The 27,516-nt window shown below is 35.5% G+C and overlaps 1 protein-coding gene across 1 annotated transcript; it reads right to left on the bottom strand.

Annotated features, from left to right (window-relative positions):
- Nucleotides 1-13,173: 13,173 nt before the first annotated feature.
- Nucleotides 13,174-26,123, bottom strand: LOC116144887 (GLABRA2 expression modulator-like). Its single transcript, XM_031430308.1, has 4 exons — nt 25,587-26,123; nt 25,406-25,507; nt 15,325-15,596; nt 13,174-13,635 (listed from the first exon to the last, which is right to left on the bottom strand). Exons 1-4 carry the CDS (start codon nt 26,005-26,007, stop codon nt 13,447-13,449), a joined length of 984 nt encoding a protein of 327 aa, XP_031286168.1. The 5' UTR covers nt 26,008-26,123; the 3' UTR covers nt 13,174-13,446.
- Nucleotides 26,124-27,516: the final 1,393 nt, after the last annotated feature.

Here is a 27,516-nt window from a genome sequence, read left to right as displayed (position 1 = left end):
AGGGAAATTTGGGGAAAAGTGCCTTTTTATAGGCACACCCTAATTTCCCTAATTAGAATATATTACTAATATACCCTTAACTAATTAAATGATTAGATTCTTTGATTTCCAAAGAAAATCACTAACTGGGTATTAGGCCATTAGTATTTCATCCAATAATGAGTTTTCAGTATTTAAAACATATATATACCAATATGTGATTTAAATAATGACGTTTTATTTATTTATAATATACATATGACAATATATATTTAAATAAATAATCAATCTTACATATTAAATCCAATACGGGATTGGATCCAAGCAACAACCTTTCCAGCAAATTTAATTGCTTTGTAAGATTTACCAAAATACCCCTTCGTCAATAAATGACGAAAATACCCCTTACTCGTTATCTTCTTTAAATTGCCTTTTAAGTGTGTGACCTATAAGCTCCTTATCATGTTGGCCGTGAGTAATATCGTGATCAATGCCCTATCAATCATCTCATTACACACATACCAAATTGGCCTTTAGCAAGGCATCATGGCCACACGACAGATTCAAATTCAACATATTCGCTACCTGAAAATAGTATGGTTATCATGCAATCAAATCCTTTCATCATCTATTATGTCATCAAGGTTTGAAGCATAGAAATAATGCTAGCTTCAAGTATAAACCACCTTGACATATTCAGATTCGGTTATCAAACCAATCAGCCAATCGAGCACCAACTCGATTCCACTGTAACCACAGATTCAAGGTCATTGTCTTTTACCGAATATCTCATCGAGATAATTTCTCCTGCACCCAAGAGTGATAAATCCTTTGTCGATCCACCATAATCATAACGTACTTCTCAATGCAGCCAATCACCACCATACTGATAACTCTAAATAGGATTACTGTCAAACTACACCAATATTTACACACGACGATTCGGTGATCTCAAGTTTAAGGACCACATGCACCACCATCCGTTAGAAGATGTGTTCCATAGACGTTAGGGTTACCATTTATATGGAATCCTCTTATGGGTCAGTTCGGTGAACTCATGAGTAACAAGCACCCATGCGTCACACCAAGTTGTCACCAAACAACCTTGACATGCAAGATCTGTCACTACCTTTCAGTAGGGTTGTTCAATGCTATGATAGTCTTACTATATTATCTGTGCCTTAAGTCAGGATAATACTGGGGCTACAGACAGTTAGAGTAGATGCCCTAGAGCCAATCAATTATTGTAGAATTGACTCTTTGTAATAATGTTCATTAATCAATAAAAGGCATTTTATTCTATATCGCATAAATCATTATTATTGCAATATGTATTGATATATGTCCTTAGAATGGTGGAGCCGTGACGAGGGTATCAAGTGTTTCAAATCTTGATAGTGAGAACCCTAGGAGCACATATGGTGGCCATTCTAGAAACGTCCGTAGCCCCAGTATTATTCTGAACTAAGGACACAGATAATACGGTAAGGCTATCATAGTGTTGAACGACCCTGTCGAAAGGCAGTGACTGATCTCACTTGTCAAGGTTGTTTGATGACAACCTGGTGCAACACATGGGTGTTTGTTGTAGGCGATTACACCACAGCAAGTTCACTGGACTGACCCACCAGAGGATTCCATATGGATGGTAACCCCAGTGTCTATGGAACAAATCCTCTAACGAATGGTGGTGCATGTGATCCTTAGACTTGAGATCACCGGAGCGCCTTGTGCACCGATTGGTGTAGTTTGACACTAGCCTAACGCAGTTCTTTTCAGAGCTGTCAATACGGTGGTGATTGGCTGCATCAAGGAGTGTATCAAGACTATGGTGGATTGACAGAGGATTTATCACTCCCGGGTACGGGAGAAAGTTATCTCACGGCGCAATTCAGTATATGGCAATGACACTAAAACTGTGGCCACAGTGGGATTGAGTTGTTGCTCTATCCAGTTTATAATACGGGTCATTGGTCCAGAAACTGAATAAATAATATCGAGAGTAACCGAAGGTTGACACTATTTCTATGCCTTCGTCTCGTCGAGATAACGTATGATGAAAGGATCGAATTGCACGGTAACCATATCGTTGACAGGTAGCTACTTTGCTGAATCCGAATCTATCGGGTGGCCATGATGCCTTGCTAGGGGCCAATCTTGGTCTGTGTATTAGTGAGACGATTAATTGGTGTTAATCGCAATACTATACACTGCCGATATGATGAGGAGCCTAAGGGTCACACACATAGAAGACAATTTAAGATGCAAGAAGAAAGAAGGGCGTTTTCGTCTTTTAAGGCGAAAGGGTATTTTGGTAATTTCACAGTGCAATTAAATTTGCTGAGGTCGTAGCCTTTATTTAATTTGTTAGAAAAATTAAATAAGTGAAATTACGTTTAAATGTGTGTTCGCACATATTTAAATATATTATCATTATTGTTAAATGTTAATATATATTTAAATATATATATTAATTGATTTTAATTGAGATAATGATGGAAATTAAAATAAATCAAATTGGGAGTGTTTGGCAACATGGGGCGTTTGGGTTGGAGCCCAAGCCTATTCCGTATGGGATTAGGGCAAATTGTTTTTTAAATATAAAAGGAAAAGTGTGTGATTTTTAATTGAGGAGTTTTTTTCTTTGTAAAACCAAAATACACACAGCAGCCCTTTTGCTTCTCCCACGGCAGTAACATCTTGAGCCTAAAATCAATTCAATTGATTTTGTCTTCTTCTTAATCTTGAAGCCAAAGAGGATCTAGCAAATCCCTCTTTGGTTCTTTTAAGATTGTCTTCGTGTGGACTACGCAGGTTCGATCCTACACTTGGATCGGTAGCAAAACGTTTGTCGACAAATTTGGAGGAGCCTTCAATGTGCGTTTGTTTCTCTTAACTCATGTTGAATATTTATGCAGATTTTATTTAATATAAATTGTAAAATCATACCCTTGATCTTGGCTCATGTAAACGATCCTGTTATATTATATTTTTCGTTTTCGCTACGTATACGGGACCGTTTACTAACACAGACGTTTCTAGAATAACCACCAAATGTGATCATAGGGATCTCACAGTCAAGACTTATCACTGCATGATTCCCTCCACATGGTTCAACTACTCTAAGGACATATATTAATACATACATATGGAATATGTTTTACATAATATAAACGATGCCTTTTATAAATGGACTAATCATGATCCATAGAGTTAATATACAACAATATGATTGGCTCTGGGGCACCTATTCTAACAAATTACACAGATTCTTGTAGAACAATAAAATTCCTTAATACTTTGATAGAATTGAAAATAAAGTCAACATGGTTCGGTAGAATCTACCCCTTAACAATAAAAATCTACTCCATAATCAAAGTGATAATAATCAACATCAGTTTTGAACTCATCATCATAACAATTTGAAACTTATACATAAAAGTAGAGCAAGAAAAAACAAAAACTGAAATCTTGAAAAATTGATCTCTGGAAAGGCTTCGTGCCAACTTCTCCTGAATGAATGGAGGAAATGTCCGCTTTGGTGAAAACTCAAAAAGAAGAGTCATTGGCATTGGCTCTATTGGTAACAAGTCTCTAACTATTCGTGATGTGTTGCTTGTTGATGGATTGAAGCATACTTTGTTAAGCATTAGTCAATTGAGTGATACGGGCTTTAAAGTTGTTTTTCGGTCCTTATATTGTGAAGTCATTGAGTCTAGGACTAGTAAGATTGCATTTATAGGTCATAGACATTCAAATGTTTAAACCGAAGAGATGTTCTAAAGGACAGCGTAAGGATATGAGGGGTGCTTGCCTAGAGTTGAGAACAGAAGTTCCTCATTTAGGAACATGCGTTCCAAGCTTAAATCCTGCATTTTCATTTTTGGTCATGACTTATGTCATGCCTTAGAGTTTTGTTATTCCTCATACAATTGTTTTGCTAGTTTTGGCACATCAAAACACACAAGGGTCCAACAATTATGACAATCAAAGTGCCATTCAAATAGCTCATAATGATTTGTTTCATGATCATGCAAAACAAATAGAGATAGACAATCATGTTGCCCACCAACACATTACTTGAGGAACTACTCAACTTGTTTCAATCCCTCAACTGATCAACGAACAAATGTCTTTACCAAAGCTCATCTTCCTAGACAATTTCAAGATTTGACTTCCAAACTCAAGTTGGTTTCCACTTCCCTATCTTGAGTTTCAGGGGAAACGTTAGTTGTTGACTAAGTTACCATATCACTATGATTGTACATTATTGTTGAGCCTACATATGTTTTGATGTGCCAAAACTAACCAAAGAGTTGATTGGTTCTATAGCAAACATGCCAAGGTATGACAGGAAGTCATAACAAAAAAAAAAAAATGCGTTTTTCCAAGTTGGTATGACCATGCAAGACCAAGAAATGTTGTTCCATGTATCAAAAAGTTGCCCAGATGCATGTTCCTCTCAACACATCAACATTCCACATGACCGTGCATGCTTCTGTCCAAAATTGAGTCAAGTCGCTCACAACAGCACAACCAAGTAGCACGCTTATTCTATCCAAGTAAAAAGTCAAAGTACTTAGAATTCAAACATTTCGCACCTTTGACAAATCTTGGAAGACAAGCTTTGAAGATCAAGTTGAAGTTTAAGCATCTAAAGTGGAATGACCGTTCCTCATGGTGGAATGACCATTCACACTCAAAGATTGCTCTTGGCAAAAATGTCATCATTCCAGGAAGTCGTCCCTTCTTCTGGAATTCGTATGGATTTTTAAGGAGTCAATGGATCGACCATTCCCCGTGGTGGAATGACCATTCGTAATGGTGGTATGATCGTTCACGATGGTGGAACGATCATACCAGAAACCCTATAGTTGTACGAAATGATCGTTGGTGACAAGAACGACCATTCGCAATGGTGGAATGCCTATTCCTCCGTGTCTACAAGCTTTACATCCTTGCATTAAATGGAGCAACGACTCTTTGTTTCTAAGGGAAGATATGAGTAATAAATATGGCATTTTATTGCTAAGAAAGATGTAGAGAATATCAGAGATACAAAGTCTTATCAAAATCATTCTCACATAATCTCTTGAGCTAAAAATCCAAATCAAATCATCACTCTCTTGTACTCATTTGAAAACATTTGAGAGTGTTGTTTTTATTGTGTGTTTAAGCCTAGTTTAAGAGGTAATCTTTCATATAATTTTATGCAAACATCTTGGTGGCGAAATCATGTAAATAAAGAGGTGAAATCCTGTCAATTTATTATAAAGAGGTGAAATCCTATCAAACTAGTGTATTTGGCGCAATCTGATTCTGGTGGAACTTTAAGGAGGTTGCCTTGAAGAAGTGGATGTAAGGGGCTTGTGGATAGAGCTCTGAATCACTATAAATCTTTGAGCATTTCTTCTCTCTCAACTCATACATCACCATATTAGCTGGTATATTATGTTACCATGTATAGTTAATGCTCTACCATATTTTATGGATGCTTTTATTTATATTCTATACACTAAGAATTTATTAGTGTTTATGCTTGAAAAGTCTTTTTATTCATGATGCAACTTATAGGTTACAATTTTAAAAATTCAAAGAAAAAAAGGTTATTCAGTTATTGTTGAAAGCCATAATGTTTACAATTTACATAATTTGGGTCTAAAGCCTTGGGTTTGTTACTTTAGAATCGATCCTGGGATATAAATTCCTTTGTTTGGGTCCATTCTTCATTCTCCAGATCGGGTTTGGACACAGAAAAATCTAGCCAAGCTTGGAAAGTTGACATCCCTAGTGACATATAGGGATGGGCACGGGCCAAGTCGGGGCCGAGGACCCCTGTCTCCAAGCCCAGCCTAGGGCTCAAGGGGATTCCCCGAGCCTGACCCGTCCCTAGGATGGGGATGTAGGGGAATCCCCAAGCCCGACCTGCAGGGATGTGGTTATTCCCACTCTCAGCCCGGCCCGCCTAAAGTAATATGTTGTCTTTCAAATAATTAATATTAACTTGACAATTAATTTGATTTATAGTATTTATAATTTATCAAATCAAGTACCACATAGGTTATCTATTTTGACGATGATTATTATATAATTGAAATAATTGGCTAAAGAACCTCCCTAATACATTATTATCTATACAAATTATCTTCAACTTCAAGATTATTTATTTGAGTATTTTAACTTAATTTATTAAAAAACCAACAAGAGATTCCTTTGTTAAATTTAGAGTTTAAATTTTTTTTTTTTTTTTAATATTCATTGTCAGAATAAGCATTTCAACAAATCATATTTACAAAAGAAATATTTTAACTTTATATTTCAAATTATTTAGACTGCTAATTAGGTATAATTATGTGAATTTTTCTCTAAACTTTGTAAGTATAGGAACAAAAGTAGCATTTATCACATAATTTTGTGTCTCTAGTGGTTGGAGTTAAATATATTTTGGTCCCAACGTCTGACCTAAGTAGTTATCTCCAATAGAATATGAAAATAACAATTAGCTCAAATTTAATTATAATAAAAGTTTGGACAATTCTGCTAATTAATAAGGAAATAACAATTAATGTAATTATTCTAATATATTAATAGATCTGTCAATTAACATTAATATATTATGAAAATAACAAAATGCCGGGACAAGGACGAGGCGGGCCAGGGACATGACTACCTTCGTCCCCGAGGCCGGGAATGTCATTGGGCCTAGGCTCGTCCCAGCCCCCGACAGTTTCAGGGCGGGGAAAATGCCCATCCCTTGACATAATTGGGTGCACCTAGGATTCAATGGATATCATGTGACAGAGTTTTCAACATATTGTCCATAAAGTTGAATTTTAGTTAAATTTCAAGGGTAGATCAGCATGGATAAGAGCTTCTTTTAGCTTTATCTTAGGAAGAGCATTAGCAGGAAAAAAAAAAAAAAATTCCCTGATAATAATTAACTGTAATGAGGTGAAAAGCAATTCAAGAATTGAAGGAATTGTGCTCTGAATTTTTTAAAGAAAATGTAGGTCAGAAATAATTCGAGAATTGGAGTAATTGTCTTTGATTGACAAGAATGAGGGGTGAACAAATTTTACCCATACAGGTATGATACAAATGCTTGAAACATTTATCAAAAGAAAAAAAAAATAGAGAATACAATAATTAAATTTAGGGTTAAAGTGGGTGGCGTGCTAAAGAGTTTGATGTGATGCCAAAAACGGCCAAACGGATTGAGAGACGTTTGTGGAAGGTGCTGACAGATTCACAAGCCACTGATCCAAAACCTCATAATCATCTTTCAGTGTGCTGTCAGTTGGCGGGGAACCGCAAAAGTTCTAAGTTACTGCACTCTCATTCTTTGTGCATACACTTAAATGCAAATATAAACCTAATATGCTTGCCCTTAATTTCTTTATGAGTTTTGCTCATGGAATACAAATATTAAACATAAACACAAATTGTTGAGTTGATGTTGGTGAGTGGGAATGATTAGTAACAAGAGAGAAAAGAGAGAGAAATGCGGGGAAAAGAGAAGTGGATGGTGACAATACAAGAAAAGAGTGGGACGACCTTGATTTCCATTTCTATATTCTTTGGCAGCCTTTTTATTTCTCACTCTAAAACAGTTGCCAGGCCCCATCTTGTTTCTTTGCTTTGTTTCCACCACTATCCCTATTAACTTATGAACAATAACACTATATTTTATCTGTTTTCTTTTGCTTGTTATTACATATGTAATGTTATGTCCATTGCGTTTCTTTTGATTCTTTTCTTGTGTTACATTATTCAGCCTTTGGATTTTACAGCTCATAGCTAGATGCAAAATTAAGCAAGGGACAAAACACGTATCTTTGTATTGTTTTTCTAAAAAGATTTATTTTTGTATGTCTCTTCATTCATCATAATGAGACTTTCTTTCTTTATATTTATTATGTTAGTGATAAAGATTTTCTAAGACATTAGTAGAAATTAAAAGATGTAACTTGGTATGAGAATGACTAGATCTGAAGGCCATATCGGGGACCATTTTGGATGAAATGAAAAGGTTATAAGACTTGAATATTTTCAAACAAAAATTGTTGTTTGGAATGAAAAATAAGGCCTTTCCATATTCAATAATACTATACTTACAAAGAAATTTTACAAAAAATTTCATATAAAGTGAGGTGGCAAAAAATGAATGGAAAAGTAAAACAAAAAGTAAAACTTATTAAATTCATTCTTTCATTCATTTTTTGCCACATCACTTTGTATGGAGATTTTTGTAAAATTTCTTTGTAAATATAGTATTACTTTCTATATTTATCAAACTGATAACATCATTAGTTATTCTCTTTATTATTAGAAGGATACTATTAACTTGTTGAGATGTCTAGTTAATGGCTATCACTATAGTACTTTACTACAGCTATTACATTGTAAAAGAAAAGGTAGAAATCTCACTTTGATTTTGAAATAAAGAATGAAGCAAAGAGTGATTTGTCATTTCCACTCCACCAATACTGGTTTGGTTGACATTTGGTAATTGGTATTTTAGATAAAGGTAACTTCCTTTATCTTACAAGTCTCTCATGTTTTCATTTATTGTTGCTTCTGTTTTTTCCTTTCCATTTAAACTACTTCAACTCTACAAAGTTGGTTGCATGTGGAGGATATATACATGGAAGAAATTTGAAGAGATAGAGTAAAGCTAAGATTATGAAATCAAATGCCTACTACAATTGAGCTGACAATCTCAAATGCATTCACCACGAGCATCCAGCTTGCACTGAAACAGAAAGATACTCTTCTTCATTAGTGACTGTTGAAAACTTGTTGCGTGCATTTGAATGTCGCTTTACCCATCCCTAGCTCTCCCTGCTGCAACATCATCATGTGTTAACTTATGACAATTGCATAAGCTCGTCCCCCAAGTCTCTTCATTTTGTATTCTTCTTCTCGGTCTCAATTTAAAGCTAGCTTTTATAAATGATGAAATCTATGTGGTTGATATCATTTTATTTCTTCCCATTAATATTTCTCTCATAATATAATTAAATGTATATCTTGCTAATTTTTTTTAGGGTTTATTTTAATTTTTTTCATCCGTTTTGTTCAGCATTTACATTTACAAAGGGTTTATTTTATTTTTTCATCCGTTTTGTACAGTATTTATATTTATAAAGGGTTTCGGTAATTTTCTTATACATGATATTTTTAAAAGGGCTTTTGACAATTATAGTGGAACTTTTAATACTTTCTGAAAGAAACAAAGCGTATATGTTTAATACTAAGCAATCTCGTAGGAGAAAATGAAATAAATCTTTTTTTTTTTTTTTTTCCAAATCAAGTTTTCCTTTATGTCTTTGAGTAATTAATTAATTAGTATACATTTAAATCATGACCACTGCGATTTAAGAGAAGGATCCTTATGAATTTTAGAACCAATTAATAAATCTAATACGAGTTAAGGCTCTAGTGAAATTTTATATTTAAAAGAATGGAAACGAGAGCGTTGGATACAACATCAAACAAAGCGACTTAATTAAAATAAGACACATGATAAATAGAAGGCGACCGATATTATAATTAAATATGAGCTCATTAGATTGGTGGGATGGGATCATGGGAGGCTAAGATTACAGAATCACGCCCCACAAATATTATAAACGACACTGTATAAGGTCGAGAGATGAAGGACAATAATTTGATTATAACAGTAGAACTGCATACTTTCAGATAATTGAATGAATAGGTTTATTATTGTGTGATACTGTGTAAAGGAATGCTTTTAATTATGCAAAACTGTTTTGAGGAAATGTAATAAGAACATTCAAACAGTCAAAGAATTCGATACTAATTAAAGTACTGAAAAAGTCTCACGTCTAGTCTATTTCTCATCCAAATCAGAGGATATTTTAATCCTGGCTGATAAAAATATTCAACTTTTTCTTTTGGTAAATATTTTCTTCATGTTTCCTTTTCAAACATATTAAAAAATTTAACTTGAAATCTATGAAGTTTACAATTTGAAATTTAATGAAAGTTTTGAAAAATGGTTTGGCCTGTTTTGGTTTATCCTATACATATGAAAATGATTTCTCAAAAATTAATAAAATAAAATATAAGCATTTTAATCCAAAATTTTAATAGTTAACTCGAAAATTTTTTAATTTTAAAGGGGAAAAAAACTACAAAAGCAGTACATATTAAAATGTTAACAGTTTTTGTTTTCGATTTCTTTATGGAACTCATTATTCCAGGAAAAAGTGAAGCAATTTCTTCAAAAACCTCTCGAGCAATATTGTCTTAAAAATAGTTACGGTATTTTTCCAAAACATATATTCTTTGTGGCTCTCAATCTCAAATATTCTAAAAACTATTGCATTTTAGAGGTTATCTAGAAATTTGACTGAGATGGCCTGTAAATATCAAAGAAAAATATATAGAGAAAAGGGAGAATAACTATAACTGAAAAGGCATTAGAAGGTGATCTGGGATGCAAAATGCACATATTATTCTGATTGCTTTTATGTTCAGGTTATCATTACTTGCTGCTGGGAACATACAGAGAGAGGCTTTAGCTTTATAGCTTAGGCTTCGCTAACATAATTACACTTTAAGATTTCATAACCATTGTATAATCTTATGAAACGACGCTTGCGCGTGCAACTTCAATTTGTGTGTGGGTCACCATGTATTCTTTAATTTCATATTATAGCCTTACAATCATCACAATTTCACGATATATTTATTTACGTCCCATAAGGTTTGAGTCTAATATGTGTCCAACAGTTTAAATTACTAAAATAAATCCTCTTAATTTTATTAGACATTTACTCTTGTAAGAGTAAAACGAATGATTCAGTTTTACAGATAAGAGTATAATAAATAATTCACTCTTAATTCAATTGTCTTTTTGTAAAAATGTTGCTTTAGAGTTATGATTTGATTAGCGATTATTAGTTTGAGGGAGTACTTCCTAAGTCTCCCTCCAATTCCACCGCCATTAGATTTGGGTTTTGTCAAATGTCATGGGTTAGATATTTGTCATTCTAATTCAAAGGTAAAAGACTAATTTATCAGGATTCAAACCCACTTTCAGATCAATCGTTTACATTGATGTTATTTTTTTATTTAATTCTTTTATGGTATGTGAAATCAGGAAATTAATCACTTCTATTGCCGAAAGCTTAAATTGGATGGTCCACTTGATGTTGAGTCAACGGGTTAAAAGTGAAAGCGTCAATGGGCCTAATAGATGTGGCCCACTTGATGGGTAGGCCATAGCCCATGGTTGTAGATGACCCCAATTTCCAAGGATTTTATTACTTTATGCAAAGATTTAGTTGATTTATAATAATGGGCTATATGCACCGGCCTACAAACTTCCACAACTTTGGGTAAAGTCAGAAATAAATGGACCCTGCAGCTAATTGGGGAATGGGGAGTCCACGCGTTGAGAATATTTTCGTATCACCTAAGGCTTCAAGTCTTCAACATGAAACAAAAAAAAATTCCCATTTAGTATTTAAAATCAAACACGATCTTGTTCTTGTATGATGTTAGGATTAGTGGGTAAGTTTATTAATCCTTGGACTCCCTCCCCTTGCAAACCGGTAGTAAAGGTGAATTCTACTAAATGGGTTCGTATCATATAATTATTTACTACAAATCACCGAATTTACTTTGGTATCAAAGACTAAAAAGAGAGCCTGTAATTTTTCTTTGGTAGAGATGAGAAGAGAAGGCATATTTCAAAGGGATGAAAGGAATTTGTAGCTGATGAGATATCACTAATAAAAAAATGGTCAACGCCTTAAAGTTCAGTGCTACCACAACTTACTTGCAATTACCAAATGATTAGAAGGGCGGTGCTAAATTAGATTTCAAACCATGATAAGACTGTTTAATTCAGAGGTTCTCCATGCATGCTTTCGCATCCAGAAATCTGTTTACGGGGAAATATACACTACAAAATGTGTTGGCAGTATTACAATCCCCTTATTTATGTAAATTATTAAATTAGTGATATAATTAGTCACCGACAAAGAAGAATAAATGAAGAAGAGTTGGAGGGAGAGTCATTTTCATGGCCATTGTATCCCAATGAAAGCATGTTTAATTGAGAAAAGTGGTTCTAGCGTAACAGGATGCTATATGTTCTTAGAAACTGAATACTCTAGCTCCTTCATTATTCTAATTAATCAAAACTAGATAAGACTTTGCCACAACTTTAATCATTATAAACGAAGAAAGCGAGAAACTGAGAATGGAACTCCGTTTTTTTTAATTTCTTTTACAGTTGGTTTATCATATTGTAATGAAACTACTCGAGACTTCGCCACAACTTCAATCATTATAGAGGAAGAAAGAGAGCACATTGGAACTCTTTGATAGTATAACAACACTCAGACGCATTCGAATAGCTTATTTATGTTGAATTTTCAACTGAATAAATTTTAAATTTATAAATATATAATTTTATTCATTTTCAGTTTTACTAACTAAATAAGTATTGAAGATATCATTCATCGAATGTAATTAGAGTGAGTAGACGAAAAAAAACAGACTGGCATTAGTCATTATAAATAGAAAGCTTCAATAAGTCTTAGCATAATTAGAATTGAAGACAATTCTTAACTAGGCATAACTTTTTTGTTGTGATAATATTTTTGATACATTCATTCTTGTTTTCTAAGCTCAGGATCTTTTATGTTCATTTTTGGTTTCATCTTTAATGAAGTTGGAATGCTGATCAAATAGGACATTCATATACCCAGTTTCTCGAACAATAATCCAACTCAAACAATGAATAAGCATATTAACAAGCACAAACATGCCCAGCTAAAAGCAATCCACGATACTGGAAGCGTATTATCATTAAGTCTTCGAAACAACTGAAATATTAAGGACCAGTTATTGGCTGAACGCTTGTTAATTTTGCATGCATTTGGAAATGGTATCTGCAACTATTTGAGTGCATTTGGATGCAGTCGCAGGTTCCAAACTTAATCTTACCATATCAATCCACAAAGCTCTGGGTATGAAGTGTTGATTTTATGGTTGAATATAACTGATATCATATCCTAAAAACATTTAACATAAGAACTACTATTCGTATAATATGTCTAATTCCATATATGTTAGTTGTTAACTAGATAAAAAACAGCAACAAGCACCAGGCCATGGAAATTACACAAGAAATATGAGACTGGCCCAATGGGGAAACAAATGTAAATTTCACTAGATTCATATAAGATCCAATACAATATAAAGCTTCCTGACAAAAGATGAACGCAAAAATTACAACCATGTGGACTAAAAGAAAGTCTATAATTTTCTAACCGTCCCTTCCGGAAAATATTCCAGACATAATCTCTACAATTACCTAGTTTAATTTCCAAATTCGAACCCCAAGTCCTTTCAGCAACATGGATGGAAACTTGGTGGTTGCATGAAGAACATCTTTCATTAGGGTGAAAGCTTGAGCCAGGTCAAGTATCAAACTGTCTCCAAGTTACGGGTCTCCAAAGTTCCCTGCAGGAACTCGACAGCACCATTGTAGTTTAAAAAGCCCATGAACCAAAACTCATGATTATCAACAGAGATAACCTGTATATATTTCTCAGCAGGATTGTTTCTGCTTGATGAAGGATTAACTGCTTTAAGCTGATGTAATGGGATAACTACCTATTTTAATTAGGTAAAAAGTGTCAATCGTTGTCACAAAAAAATCATAAATGATAAAAGAAAGAACAAACGACAATAGTCTATTATCACAATAAAATTACAAAAAAAAAAATAAATAAAAAAATAAAAAAATAGAGCAATGCAATATGAAACACCAAGTTTTGGCTAAAAGATTTTAACAAAAACAAACTATAGTGAATACTAAGTGCTAATAACTTCAGAGTTCAAAATAGCTGGAGCAAATATGAAGAATGTGTTTCCCCTATAATAATTTCCCACTGTTCACCCTCTTCTCATTGACAAAAGAAGGAACAGAAATCTGTTACAGGCCAAATCCCAAAACGCATAAAACATAAATAGCCTTAAACCACAAAAGATTTAAGTACAAATGTTATACGTTGCTGAAGTTAAGAGGCAAGGGCTTTTATTAATTGGGCAAAAAATAAAATTGAACTTGCTCTAGAGCATACCAAAGATGGACTAAATCCAATGTTATTACAAAATTATTATCTCTTTTTTTGTTGTACAATTTACTTTCATTCTATCCCTTATTTTTTTTTCTTAGGGTGGGGGTTTCAACAAACTTGGAAACTACAGGTAAATTATTAGAACATCTGATAAAAGAATCATGCAACACTTCCAGAAGAAACGAGAAAGATCCACTCCAGAAATTAGACAACAGTGAGTCCCCATCTAACACCTTTAAATTCAATCCACGGGAAACTGGTCTCATAAACCCCACACATAATTTTCTAAACAGATCCAGGATAAAAGAAAGTAAAATATCACCATCCGATATCAAGTCAAATCCAATGATTTCCTCCATGGCTCAAATTGAAGTGAAAATATTACCATCTGATTTTGAGCCACATCAAATGATTCCTCTATGGCTCAAATTCCATTAGGTCTTAAATGAAAAGACTAATATAGCATAATCACAACAAATATTAAAAAAAATTTACCCAGTAAGAACTATTCCCAAAATTGATGATGGTGAAACAAATATCTACCAACCAAAAATAGACCTTCTAACAGGCTAAGTGAGGAACAGATACACCCCTCCAAAGGAACCACTTTCAGGTTACCAAGAGTCCAATCTCACAAGAACAGGGCTTAGTCATTTCATTTAAAAGATAAAAAGCAGAATCTGCTTCGGTTAATCATAAAAGTTTATAGACCACAAGAATACACTCGCAAAGATGTTATCACAATAACTGAGCAGGCCATCTAAGCGAAATAGTAGAAAGGTGGGAAGTGACGAGGAGTATGCAAAGAACAAAAGCACATGATATCTCATGCTGAATTAAAATGAATTAGCAAGTAATCTAGTAACTTCATAACTTACACAGTGGACGAACAGCTATAACCTTACTTCCATCCATACTCTGTACTTCTACAATGTACAAGATGGAAAATCACCCTTAAGCAGGCTGCCAGGGGGACCAATTTTTCTTCTGATTATCTCACAGTAACATTGAATCAAAATCTCAAGCGTACCCTTTCATATAACGTTCTTTTACACAAATAAGAGTCTACGATTATAAATAAAGACTAGTCATATATCACCCAATCATAATCTAATGGACTGAAGATAAAAAGAGGATCTCCAGAGTAACATTTTCTTTTCAAAAAAATACTAATTATATTTATAACAATAATAATAATGTATTTAGAAGCATAGCAAAATACCTTATAATAGCTCCATTCCATTTGACTACCAGATTTATAAGAAAGCGGATTGTCACTACAGAATGCAAGCTTTGCCGTAGATACATATAAGATACCCATCACCGGACCAGCTGATGTGGATAAGTAACAAGCATATGAATTTCGAAGTTCCTCCTCAGGAACAGTCTCAAAAGTTTGTCTGAAAATCTTCTCATAACCACCTTCTGCCAGAACTTTAGTTCCCTGTGCTAGTCTTCCCATTGCAGCATCAGCAAAACTTGGGGCCGTTTTCACTAATTTAATGCAGAAAGGAGTCACACCAGTGATTTTTATGATGTAAAATAACTAAAAAAAAAATTACTGATAAAAAAAACAGATAACCAAGTCATTGCCCTAGAAGAAAGCAAAAATCAGAGAGTTTGGATAAATTTTCTACATTAGGGATATACCATGGGCTAGGATACTAATGGGGTTTATTTTTTGACCTTTTTTAGTTGGCCGAATTAAGAAAAGTGTTGATGGCATATTGCCCATATTACCCCTTCGACCTATCTTCTTCACTAGGTTTCTCATCTCCATCCATTCCACTTCCACCTCTACACGGTTTTTTCTTTCCTCAACTCTTCTTTTCTCCAATCCAACAACTAACCAAGAAAAAAACAATTTCAGTAGATGGTGAAGGTAATTATGCTTAGACATGCATTGCTTTGCGCCCAGTATCTCAGAGCATTTTCCTGAAAAACCAGCGGGTTTTCTAGAAGAACTCAAAGTATATTGGATACGCCATATGTTTCAAGAATGTGCTCGAAATCTTCTGAAATGGTGCAGAAAGTCCTCAAAGGTTCTGAACATTATGCAAGGCTATAGAAGGTTCCAGAACAACATAGAAACTAAAGGAACTTCAGAAATTCTCCAGGAAATTCTGGAAGTATACACAAGTCTCAAAAGAAAAGGAGAAGAATCAGCAAGTCTCTAGAGCACTCAAAGATGCTTTTAGTCAAGAATTTCGTACAGTATTAATATACTATAGAGTAAGAATGTTTTAAATATCTTAGGAGTTTGAGAGCATTATAAAAGTAGAATATTAACCATATGATGCAAATAAATACTTGTAAAAAAAACGATTAATACTAGCCATAAATTGAGAAGGTGGAAGAGCTATAAATAGGAGAATCCCCATTTGAGTACAAGATCTAATGATAGAGAGCATAGAATAAAAGATATAATCCAGTGTACACACTCAAGCTCTCAAGCAAATGATAAAAGTTCTTGACCAAATGTCTCAATTCATCTCTCTGGTCTCCTCGTTATCTTATCTAAACCTCTTTTTTGTGGTGAAGCAAGGCTAACTGCAGGCTAAAAAGAAGAGCTCTAGCAGTTAAGGCTGCACAATACAAATAAGAAAATTCTCAAGTCATGGCAATTAGTAACAGAGTCATACACAAAGGAGATCCTTTTCTGGATTGAGAACAGTTGCAGGTAGACACAATGGCAAAGATACTATTGTGAAATTGAGACTGGCCAAGGTTTATAGAGGAGGCTATTTGCAGGATTGAGATAAACACAAAGAAAAAAATACAAGTTGTGAGTAAGGACACTAGGGACGTGAGGTTGCTCCTAATTTGAGAAAGACAACTCATGGCTAGGACAACTCCAGTGACATTGTAAGTGCCATAGAGGCCAAGGAGGTTAGGGTGGAACTAATCATGACAACACTTTGTTACTACTAGATCGACTATAATAACATATGGAAGAGCTTAAGGGTATGGTGCATAACATGGTAAAAGAGATCAAGGAGATTGATAAACCAGCAATACATAAGGTTTACAACCGTAAGGGGCATAATAGACATTAGGAAGGTTGTTAAGGGAGTAGGGTCCACAAGGTACAGGTGTCATGGATGAGAGTTTGTTTTGAGAATATGAATTGTGTGACTAAGGGTAATTGTGGAAAGGGAAACTGTATATAAGCAGGGAGGGTCTAGCAGCAGGATCATCTTTGGCATTGATAAAAACAATGGAGGTACCTGGCTCCTCGAAACGCCAGGGTTTTGGGTTACTTTCCAATCATTACATATCATATCTGTTTCATTCAAGTTATCAGATTAATACAAATTGTGCTGAGTTTTTATCTGTTCTATTCTTGTGTTTTCTGGTTGTGGTTTGGCAGTGAGTGGGTGATTTATGTGAGAACTATTGCTATTTGGTTGTGGTTTTAGTTTGTTTGCAGGTGTACGTATCAGAGATCAGGCTGGAACTAATCACGACAACACTTTGGAAAGACTAAATCGACCGTAACAACAGATGGAGAAGCTTAAGGGTATGGTGCATAACATGGTAAATGAGATCAATATTGTTATCCTACCATGGAGGCACAACATCAAGAGAACTTAGCATTCTAAGCAAGGGTATTGAATACATTGGTGAGTTTAAAAGCTTAACATGGGGAACCTGACTTAGGCATCATAGTAGATTGGGCACTGTGATAGAAGCCAGTTGCAAACAACTCAATCATGGCAAGTACAACATGCACATTTTCATAGTAAAAGGTACCCAAACCCCGAGCTCCCCAATGGGAAGAGGATTGCAAAGCACCGAAACAATTTATGTGGCACATGGAAAGGTACTTCACTGTACTTAGGATGGAAAGACAGAATGATGGAAAGGGCTCTCATGTGGGGGGTGTTGAAGAAAACCAAGCAAGGAGATTTATGGGTAGTCAGCATCGAAGCTGGGTGTCAGTTGCTGGCAACCGAAATCAAAGAGTTAAAATGCCGATGACGTATTTTAAGCCATCTACAGATGCAGCACCATCTACAGATGCAGCAGGAGTGACAACAATTTGCCCACCAATTTCAGTTGCTATTGAGGGAAGAAAACAATTATAGATAAAAAAACCTCCCTTTCATATTGCTCAATCTTATGCGATGAAAATGTGGAGGAAGTATGGGATCACCGAGGCGATGATGAATGATAAAGCATTCTTCTTTTTTAAATTCGAGAATGAATCTGATATGATTCAATGTTTGGATGGTCCATGGCTCTTTCAAAACCGTCCAATTCTTCTTCAAAAATGGTGTCCAGCTATGGAACTTAGTAAGGAAGCTCCTTGAGTAATTCCTCTGTGGGTGAAATTGTTCGATGTTCCTTTGGAGTTTTGGAATAATGTTGGCCTTAGCTATATTGAGAGTGGAGTGAGCAAGCCTCTAGGAATAGATAGGGTCACAGAGGACACTTGTAGATTGAGCTCTGGACGTATTGGTTATGCCAAAATTCTTGTGGAAGTTGAAGCTACTCGTAAACTACCTGAAGTGTTGAATGTTTGTACCTCGTGTGAGGAGACTGGTTTGACTAAAATGTTTAGTGTCCGTGTTGATTATCAATGGTGACCTTCTCAGTGTGATCGGTGCTCTGTTTTCGGTCATAAAGATGCAGATTGCCCGCAACAGCCTAGGCATGAGGGTAGAGTTGAAAGTGGGGATTTGCATAAAGTGAAATCTGTGGATAATGAAGGGTTCCAACTTGTTACTAAAAAAGGTAAAGGGACATCACAAAAGGGAGACATTTTAGGCGCTAGTGGCTCTAAAAAGTCGCGAGAAGAAATTGTTCCGTGTAAGGCTAAATTGGCTAAAGAGTCAAAAGTAAAGTCAACTGTCAGTGTGAGTAATGTCTTCCAATGTCTAGCTACAGCCCTAGAGGAGAGACAAGATGAACCTCCCGATCATCCTAAGAATCTAGGGACCTCAACGGTTGCTGAAGACAAGGAAATGGTTATGAAAGAAGAATCATAGTTGGGCAATTCGGATTTTGAATTTGATAAGGCTTCAATGGTGGAATTCATTAAGGAAGGGGTTGTTGACTTGGACCATCCACAGGGTACTGATGCAGGGGGAGGTAGGGGTAACTCCCCATTATGTTCTTAATCTTTATGGTTAATATTGCTTGTTGGAATATAAGGGGTCTTAACCAACCCCTAAGGCAAGCGCAAGTTCGTAATTTTGTGAAGGATCGTTGTATTTCTCTTTGTGCCTTGAAACCAGAGAAGCTCGCAATAATTGTTTGCGTGTCTTTGATAATACGTTCAAAAGATGGAATTGGGATTGCAATGCTGATCAAGGGAATCAGGGTTGCAAGATTGTTATAGGATGGGATCTGGCTTTCTACAGGGTGGAAGTTCAAGAGAAAACTGACCAAGTTATGCACTGTCTCATCCGAGGACTTACTAGTGATAGTTATTTTTTCTGCTCTGTCATCTATGCTGCCAACTACCATATTAATAGGAGGGAGCTTTGGCGGAATTTAGAGAATTTTATGGAGAAAGTGTTGAATGAACCGTGGTTGTTAATGGGCGACTTCAATGTAACTATGAATATAAGTGAAAGTCTGGGAGGAGTCTCTTATATTACCACGGGCATGAAGGAATTTAAGGAATGTGTTGATAATCTAGAGGTGGAGGATATTAATAGAGCTGGAATTTTGTATACGTGGAATGGTAAACCCCACAGGGATAATGGGGTTATGAAAAAGTTGGATAGGGTGACGGGCAATTCCATTTTTATGGCTACTTTTCTGAGAGCTAATACATTCTTCTTTCCCCAAGGGATAAGTGATCACAGCCCTGCTATGACTGTTTTTCCCCAACTCATGTCGAGTAAGCCTCGACGTTTCAAATTTTTCAACTATTTGGTGTACAAGGAGAATTTTAGATCGTTGGTTCAACGGGTTTGGGATACTCATATACCTGGATTCCCATTATTCTCGGTGGTGCAGAAGCTAAAAGCCCTCAACCTTACTTTAGAGCCCTTAATAGGAAGCAAGGTAATCTCACTCAGAAGGTGGCAGTGCTTAGGAAGAGGTTGAAAATATTCAGAGTGCCCTTGATGTTGACCCTCATCATAGAGAATTAAGGGAACAAGAAGCATTCTTTTCATGGTCGTTTAGGGAAGCATTGTTGGATGAGGAAAGGCTTTTGAAATAGAAGTCCAAGATTCACTAGTTAAGTGTTGGGGACCAGAATATTGGCTTCTTTCATAAATCTCGGAAATCTTCTCTGAATATCAGGCGAATAGAGAGAATATCTCTTGATTCGAATGAAGTAGTGGAAGGTCAAGCTATGGCTAAAGTTTTTGTGGATTATTACCAGAATCTCCTCAGTACAGCTCCCTTGGTCTCAAGTATGGAAGGCTTTACTAATTTGTTCCAGTCCAGAGTGTCTAAGATGCATTGCATGAACATGATCCGTGAGGTTAGTAAACAAGAAATTAAAAGTGTTATTTTTGATATCAGGGATGAAAAAGCTTTGGGTCCGGATGGGTTCTCCTCAAAATTCTTCAAAGCAGCTTGGAGTATTGTGGGGGATGAAGTGTCGGAGGCAATTATTGACTTCTTCAACAATAGTAAACTTTTGAGGGAGGTGAACTCTACGGTGATAGCGCTTGTTCCTAAGCTGGATGTGCCCCAAAAAGTGGGTGATTTCCGACCAATATCCTGCTGTAATGTGCTCTACAAAGCCATTTCCAAAATTATAGCTAACCAAGTGAAACGGTGCTTAGGAGACCTTGTGGAAGTAAATCAATCAGCCTTTATTCCGAGTAGGTGTATAAGTGACAATATTTTGTTAGGTCAAGAGCTATTTAGGAACTACCACCGTAGTACTGGAGCTGCTAGATGTGCTTTTAAAGTGGATATACAAAAAGCTTATGATAGTGTTGATTGGGGCTTCTTGATCCAAACTCTAAAATACTTTGGCTTCCCAGAAAAAATGATAGGATGGAAATGTGTTACCACTCCTTTTTCTGTGGCTATAAACAGGGAACATCATGGGTTCTTTCAAAGAAAAAGAGGATTGAGGCAAGGGGATCCCCTTTCCCCTTACTTATTTACGTTGGTAATGCAGGTTTTATCTCTCATTATCCGTCATAAAATTTGGGAAAGAAAGGGTCTCAAATTCCACTACTGTTGTGATAAACTTGGGATAAGTCATCTTTGCTTTGCGGATGACTTATTCCTCTTTTGCCACAGGAACCCTTTCTCGGTTCAAGTATTGAGAAACGCCCTTATTGAATTTTCTAAATTATCTAGCCTGGTTCCAAACATTGCCAAAAGTTCCTCATTTTTCTATAATGTGAAAGATGAGCACCCAGTTGTTATCAACAATATTATGGGCTTTGCTGAAGGAAAGCTCCCTATCAGATATCTTGGTGTCCCCCTTATTACCACCAAATTATTTCATAGAGATTGTTTGCCCTTGATTGATAAGGTGGAACAATGGCTAAAGTCAAGGAAAAATCGAAATTTATCTTATGTTGGTAGGCTGCAGTTAATTATCTCGGTGCTCTCTTCTATTCATATTTATTGGGCTTCTGTCTTCATTCTTCCTGGCTCAGTTATCCAGACAATAGAAAAACTTTTGCAATCGTTTCTTTGGTCTGGCAATGACATGAGCAAAGGGAAGCTAAGGGTTGCATGGAAAGATGTCTGAATTCCTAAAAAAGAGGGTGGTTTGGGAATTCAGTCTATCGGAAGTAAGAACATTCCTTTGGAGTATATTGTCAGGAAGGGACTCCTTATGGGTCAAATGGATCCATACTTACAGGCTAAAGGGGAGGAGTTTTTGGAATATCAATGTTGCATGGGATGCCAATTGGTGTTGGTGTAAATTATTGAAAATGAGGGAAAAAGTCAGAAAGCATATTCGGACTACTCTTGGTAATGGACAGGATACTTTTTTGTGGTTTGATAATTAGCACCCGCAGGGACCCCTTGACGAGATTGTTCCTTCACAGATCTTCTACCTTTCAGGCTTGGGGCATAATGCCCCAGTGAGTGCAATCTTTAGAAATGGGTTATGGGAGTGGCTAGAAATTCTTAGGGAAGAATATCCAGTGGTAACCAATCACACACCTCCTATCTCCAAGGTTGGCACAAGGGACACCCTATATTGGCAGGATAAAAATGGTAAAAAGGTCCAATCCTCCACTAGACAGGTTTGGAAAGACCTTTACATGGAAAATGGGTCTGCCCCTTGGTGTTCTTTAATTTGGAATGGTACTTGTATACCCCACCACTCTTTTATTGCCTGGCTTGCCATTAATCGAAAAATTCTAACACATGATAGAATGCAAAGATGGATGAATTCAAAAGAACTTTGTTGTAGACTCTGCAATGGCCCCATGGATTCACATGAACACCTATTTTTTGATTGCCCTTACTCCCAAAAAATGTGGAAGGCTGTTCAAATTAAGGGGCAGTTTCGACCACCACCAGGGGGATGGATTGACATTGTAAACTGGTGTACAGCTAAATTTAGAGGTAAAAAGATTCAAAGTGTTCTTTGTAAATTGTTATTTAGCGCTGTGGTGTATTTCTTATGGCAGGAGCGGAACTTTCGATTGTTCAAAAACATACGGAGAAGTACAGATATGTAGGAAATTCTGTTGTTTGGGGAGGTTAGACTCAGACTTCATTCTTTGAAGTTCAAAGATAACAGAAGAGTCCGTAAAGTTGTGGAAGAATGGAACCTTCCTAAGGATTGCATAAAAACTGACACACCCTAGCTTGTTTTACCATTCCTCTTTATGAGGCCTTTTGATGGGAGTGTGAGGAGTCTGGATTTTTATTGGTGCTGCCCTTCTTGGCTAAGGAATCTAGAACTATGGTTTATGATTTGGATGAAGGGAAGAATTTTTGTTGATGCTCAGCAAGATGCCTCAATTCATTTTTTATGTATGCCCCTTATATCTCTTGTTCCTTTTGGTTGATGTTGCTGCTGCCACCCATCATGGCCTTTGGATCAATCTTTATTCGGACATGCTATTGCCCATGTTCGAGGTTTATTATGCTTTTTGCTGGTGTCAGGAATTGTTTGTGGGCTTATGAGTGGCTCTTGGCTAGCTTTCATAGTGGTTTCCAAAGGGAGACCAAATATTACTTAGTATGGCCTTGGGACAGTTGGCTGATTCTTTGGTTTGTGGTCAGTAGTGAGGTTGCTGCTAGTATATGGGTTTGGACCTTTTAGTAAATGATGTTTTTTTGTATATGCTGTATTTTTTTGGTTCCTGGGAATGTCCAAGACGCTTAAACTTTTGTAGAGACTCTATTTAGGGTCTCATTCTTTTATTCTTTATACTATTTCCATTTACCCAAAAAAAAAAAAAAAGACAGAATGGACAAAGTACATACCATAATCCTTTACCTCGCCAATCTCGTGGCAAGTTAATGGCATTAAGTATGTAGAGATTAAGAGAAGACTTGTTGTTTCATCAACACTTGGCAGGACTTATGGAAAGAAATGAAGGGACAGTTAAGCATAGACACTTGATTGGGGAGTGCGTCAACAAAAATTGGAATCATGCTCTAAATACACAACATTAGCAAGGATTATATTCAATCAACTACACGGATAGACTACAACCTTGGACTTCCCCAGAGTAGTAAAGGGACATTTTGACCAAAATAAAGATAGAAAAGACAATAGTGGAGCTTCAAAAGGGTAAGTCTTCTAGACATATAAACTCCATGTAGGATCATGAAGATTGATGAGGACAAGAACAGTTTAACTCATCATCACCATCTATATAGGAAGGGCTACGTTATGTAATGATTGGTAAAAGAGTCAAAGGGGAGAGTTGAAGCTTAGAAAAATTGGTTCTCATGTGATGGTCCTCATTATGCAAGAGTGTCCTTAAGTCTCACAGTCCAGTAGTAGGAGAGCCCAAACCACACACAATTGGGAGGTCTTCAACTCCTCAATTAGGAGCTCTTTAGACAAAATTTATATGGTAGTTTGAGTACGTTGCATAGTTTAATTTCTTTCCTTTTAAATTTAACTTCAATGTATTTTCCCACAGGATATTTCAATTTTTTTATCCTGTTTCTTGCCTATTGGAGTAATTGCTTGCTTGATCACTTGCTTCCTTTAGAATTTACATATAACCTAAGTTCACCAAACTCTAAAATGAGAGTCAATCAAAAGTCTAGAGTTGCATAATCAATTAGTTATGTGAGATATTTATCCAGATTTCATTTTGCTTCTATGTATGAGACACAGAAACTGAGTGAAAGCGGAAACAGACAGGTTGAGATACTTTGGTTGTGCAACCAAGATTGACACTTGTCAAGATAATACTTTTGATCGGAGAAATTAGGAAGCTGGAGCAGAGGCAAAGAATATGAGTCAAGAAGATAAAGGCACAGCATACTGTATTACAACTGTTAATGAAATTGATCTTAGTTTCGACATTCAACCCACTCAAAACATATAATTAGCTATTGCATAGAAAATGCTATGTTTGTAGGATATTTAAAAGAAAAAAAGAATAATAACCAGTGTAAGAAGAACTTACGAATTGGTTAAATTGGCATGAGCGAAGTGTCATTTAAAATCATAGTGAGGATGGTATATCATGCCAATCTGATTTTCACCAACATAAAATATCTCTTTTGGCGTCTTAGACAAGTAACAAATCAAAGAAGTGAGATGCGTATGAATGTAGAAATTAAGGAGTAAGGGAGATGAAATTGAATCTATTGTGAATAATCAAATGATTTTCCATTATTCAGAATTCCAAAGCTTGGTTCTCATAAGGAACCATTACCTAAATTATGCTAATTCCGCCTTCACCACCATATTGATTTTTCCCCACCTTCAGTACTTTCTTAAGCACTTTAAGTTCCTAATCCGAAATCCTCGGCTTTCTGATGAGGTTCATATCGTCTATATTTAACATTAAGACCCTCAACAATTCATTCAACCCACAGTATGCCAAAATTAAATTTTCTTGGCTTTCCCTTGAATCTATCTCCTATATATTTTAATTATTAGTATATCCTCACAATTGGTCCAAGTTTTCAGTAGTTAAACTAGTTTCATTCAAGAATTATAACACACTTACCTATATTTGTATAAAACCATAACAATGGATCGGTTTCAGCTCAACAACGCGTTCAATTCAATTGCAAAACATTTTCAATTACATATTATCCCCGAGATCCAATACTCAGAAAAAATAAAAAATAAAAAAAATTATATTCTCACATTCCACTTCAAAACAACAAACAACTGAATAACTAAAAACTGAAATAAAATGAAAAAGAAGACTCACAGTGCTGCCACGTGTTTCCCGCTAGATCCTCAGCTTTTCTCGTTGCTTCTCCAACTCTCTTCCCCCACCGCCCGAGCACGTCTTTCACATTCACCATCGAATCTAATACAAAAAAATCCCCTTAAACATACTTATAATTGTACAAAATACAAAAATCGTATATACAACACACGGTACATACCTTTAAAAGAAAATGAAGAGGACTGCCCGGCCGGAGCGTGAGCAACATAAGGATTGGATCCGTCACGATCAGACATGTTATAATCGAAATTACGAGTATTCTGAGCGTGCGATTCGGTCACCAAATCGGGGCTCCAGTGGACCGATTTCCTAGACATGGATTCCGTAGGCGACGGTTCCGTCTGATTGGTGGACTTCTCTAATTGGATCTTATTCTGAGTTTCAGCTTGAGTATCAGTTTTCTGAGATTCGGATCCCATTTCGATACTTTGCCAGTTATTATTGTCCTCGCCATTGGTTGTCTCGGCGGTGTCCGCAGGTTTTGGGCTAGGATCGGGCTTGGGGTTGAGGGCCTGGGCCGGAGGTTCCGGCTTGCTATTGTGGTCGGTGGTGTCCGCCAACTTGGGAGGTTGTTGATCCATGATTTCTAGAAGTTTCGAGTTATGATTTGGAAAGTGAGTTTGGAAATGGAGTTTGAAATGTGGGGGAAGATTTTTGATCAAAGGATTCGAAGAAGGGTTAAGCGTAAAGGACGGTGATGGGCCGTAGAAAGAGATGACTTATTTTAGCGCCAAGAAGAACTGGTTGGACCATTTTGACTTGACTTCAATACTTCATGCATTCATTGTTCTATCCTCCTGATAAAATTTCTCTTTTGATTTCGCTACATAAATAAATAAATAATTTTTTAGACTGAAAATAAACAAAATGGTCTATAGCTATCACAAAAGTTGAAGAAAAAATTGGAAAAAAAAAAAAAAAAATTCTAATCTCTTTGTTGACAGTATTTATTATTTAATTTCACTAAGCATTACAAATTTTGTGATACAAAAAGCAATAAAAATATTGGTTGGTACCACAAATATAAATATTTTCTTTTTTCTTTTTTTTCATCATAATTCTAAATATATTCTAAATATGTATCACTTACAATAACTCGAGTATTAAAAGGGTTTATAAATCAATTATTGGAAGCCTTTGTTATAAACATTTTTTTATTATTTGTATTGATATTGAAAAGAAAGAAATTATTAATATAAATAAACCTAAAATTAGGATGGGCAAAATTGGACATGATGTGATAACATGATACGAACCCACACATTAAAAACGGGTTTGGGTTTAGTTTTATTAGTTTAGGTCATTGCCAGGTCAACTCGGTAGTAACCTGTTTCATAACAGGGTTCAGGTTTAGTCATAAAAAAATGATTGACTCGTTTGACTTTTTAATTAAATGTATTATTAATTTTAGTAACAAAATATTTGAAAAAGCATAACATATAATATGGAATATTTTGATTATTTATTTCCCGTTTTAAACATTTTAACCTAATTGCTCTAAAATACTTGCTAATTTCTATTATCATTGAACAACAAAGAAAAAAGTTTCATTATCGCCAAGATTCTTTAGTCATCTTCACATTTAGAACAGGTGAATTTTGATTTGCTTTATTTGTATTTTGGGATTATATGATTATGATTTTTTTATGCATTTCAATATATGTGTGTTTATGTATATAGTTTAGTTCAAATATAAAATTATCTTCAAGAGCATATATATATTTGGGTATGTTAATTGGCAGCCACCCTTCGTCGTTGCTACAACTTAACTTGAATTAATGATGATATTATATTTCAATGTTTAATAAGGAAAAAAAATTAATGAAGGTTTATATATATTTGGGTATGATAATTGGTAGCCACCTCTGTTCTTGTTACAACTTGAATTAATGATGATATTATATTTCAATGTTCAATTAGAAAAAAAAAAAAAATTAATGAAGGTTTCAATGGTTTGGATTTGGATAACACGTTAAAAATAGCGTTTGGGTTCGTGTCGTAATATTTGGATGTAATAAGGTACCAAGTTGGGTTCGATTAAAATTTTTTTGACACAAAACGAATGAAACGGATACGAAACCATTTCAACA

The sequence above is a fragment of the Pistacia vera genome, unplaced genomic scaffold (genome assembly GCF_008641045.1).
Source record: "Pistacia vera cultivar Batoury unplaced genomic scaffold, PisVer_v2 Contig1143, whole genome shotgun sequence".
NCBI classification, from domain to species: domain Eukaryota; kingdom Viridiplantae; phylum Streptophyta; class Magnoliopsida; order Sapindales; family Anacardiaceae; genus Pistacia; species Pistacia vera.
The sequence above is the reverse complement of the archived record's forward strand: the minus strand, read 5'-3'. Positions and strand labels throughout refer to the sequence as shown.

What these genes read in the sequence shown, in the direction of transcription:
- LOC116144887 (XM_031430308.1), bottom strand. Translation starts at nt 26,007, where the DNA reads ATGGATCAACAACCTCCCAAGTTGGCGGACACCACCGACCACAATAGC. An exon ending in CTCTTCATTTTCTTTTAAAG is followed by an intron (nt 25,508 to 25,586) that starts GTATGTACCGTG and finishes TTTTTGTATTAG; the next exon opens with ATTCGATGGTGAATGTGAAA. An exon ending in GGGAAACACGTGGCAGCACT is followed by an intron (nt 15,597 to 25,405) that starts GTGAGTCTTCTT and finishes GCATTAAATTAG; the next exon opens with TGAAAACGGCCCCAAGTTTT.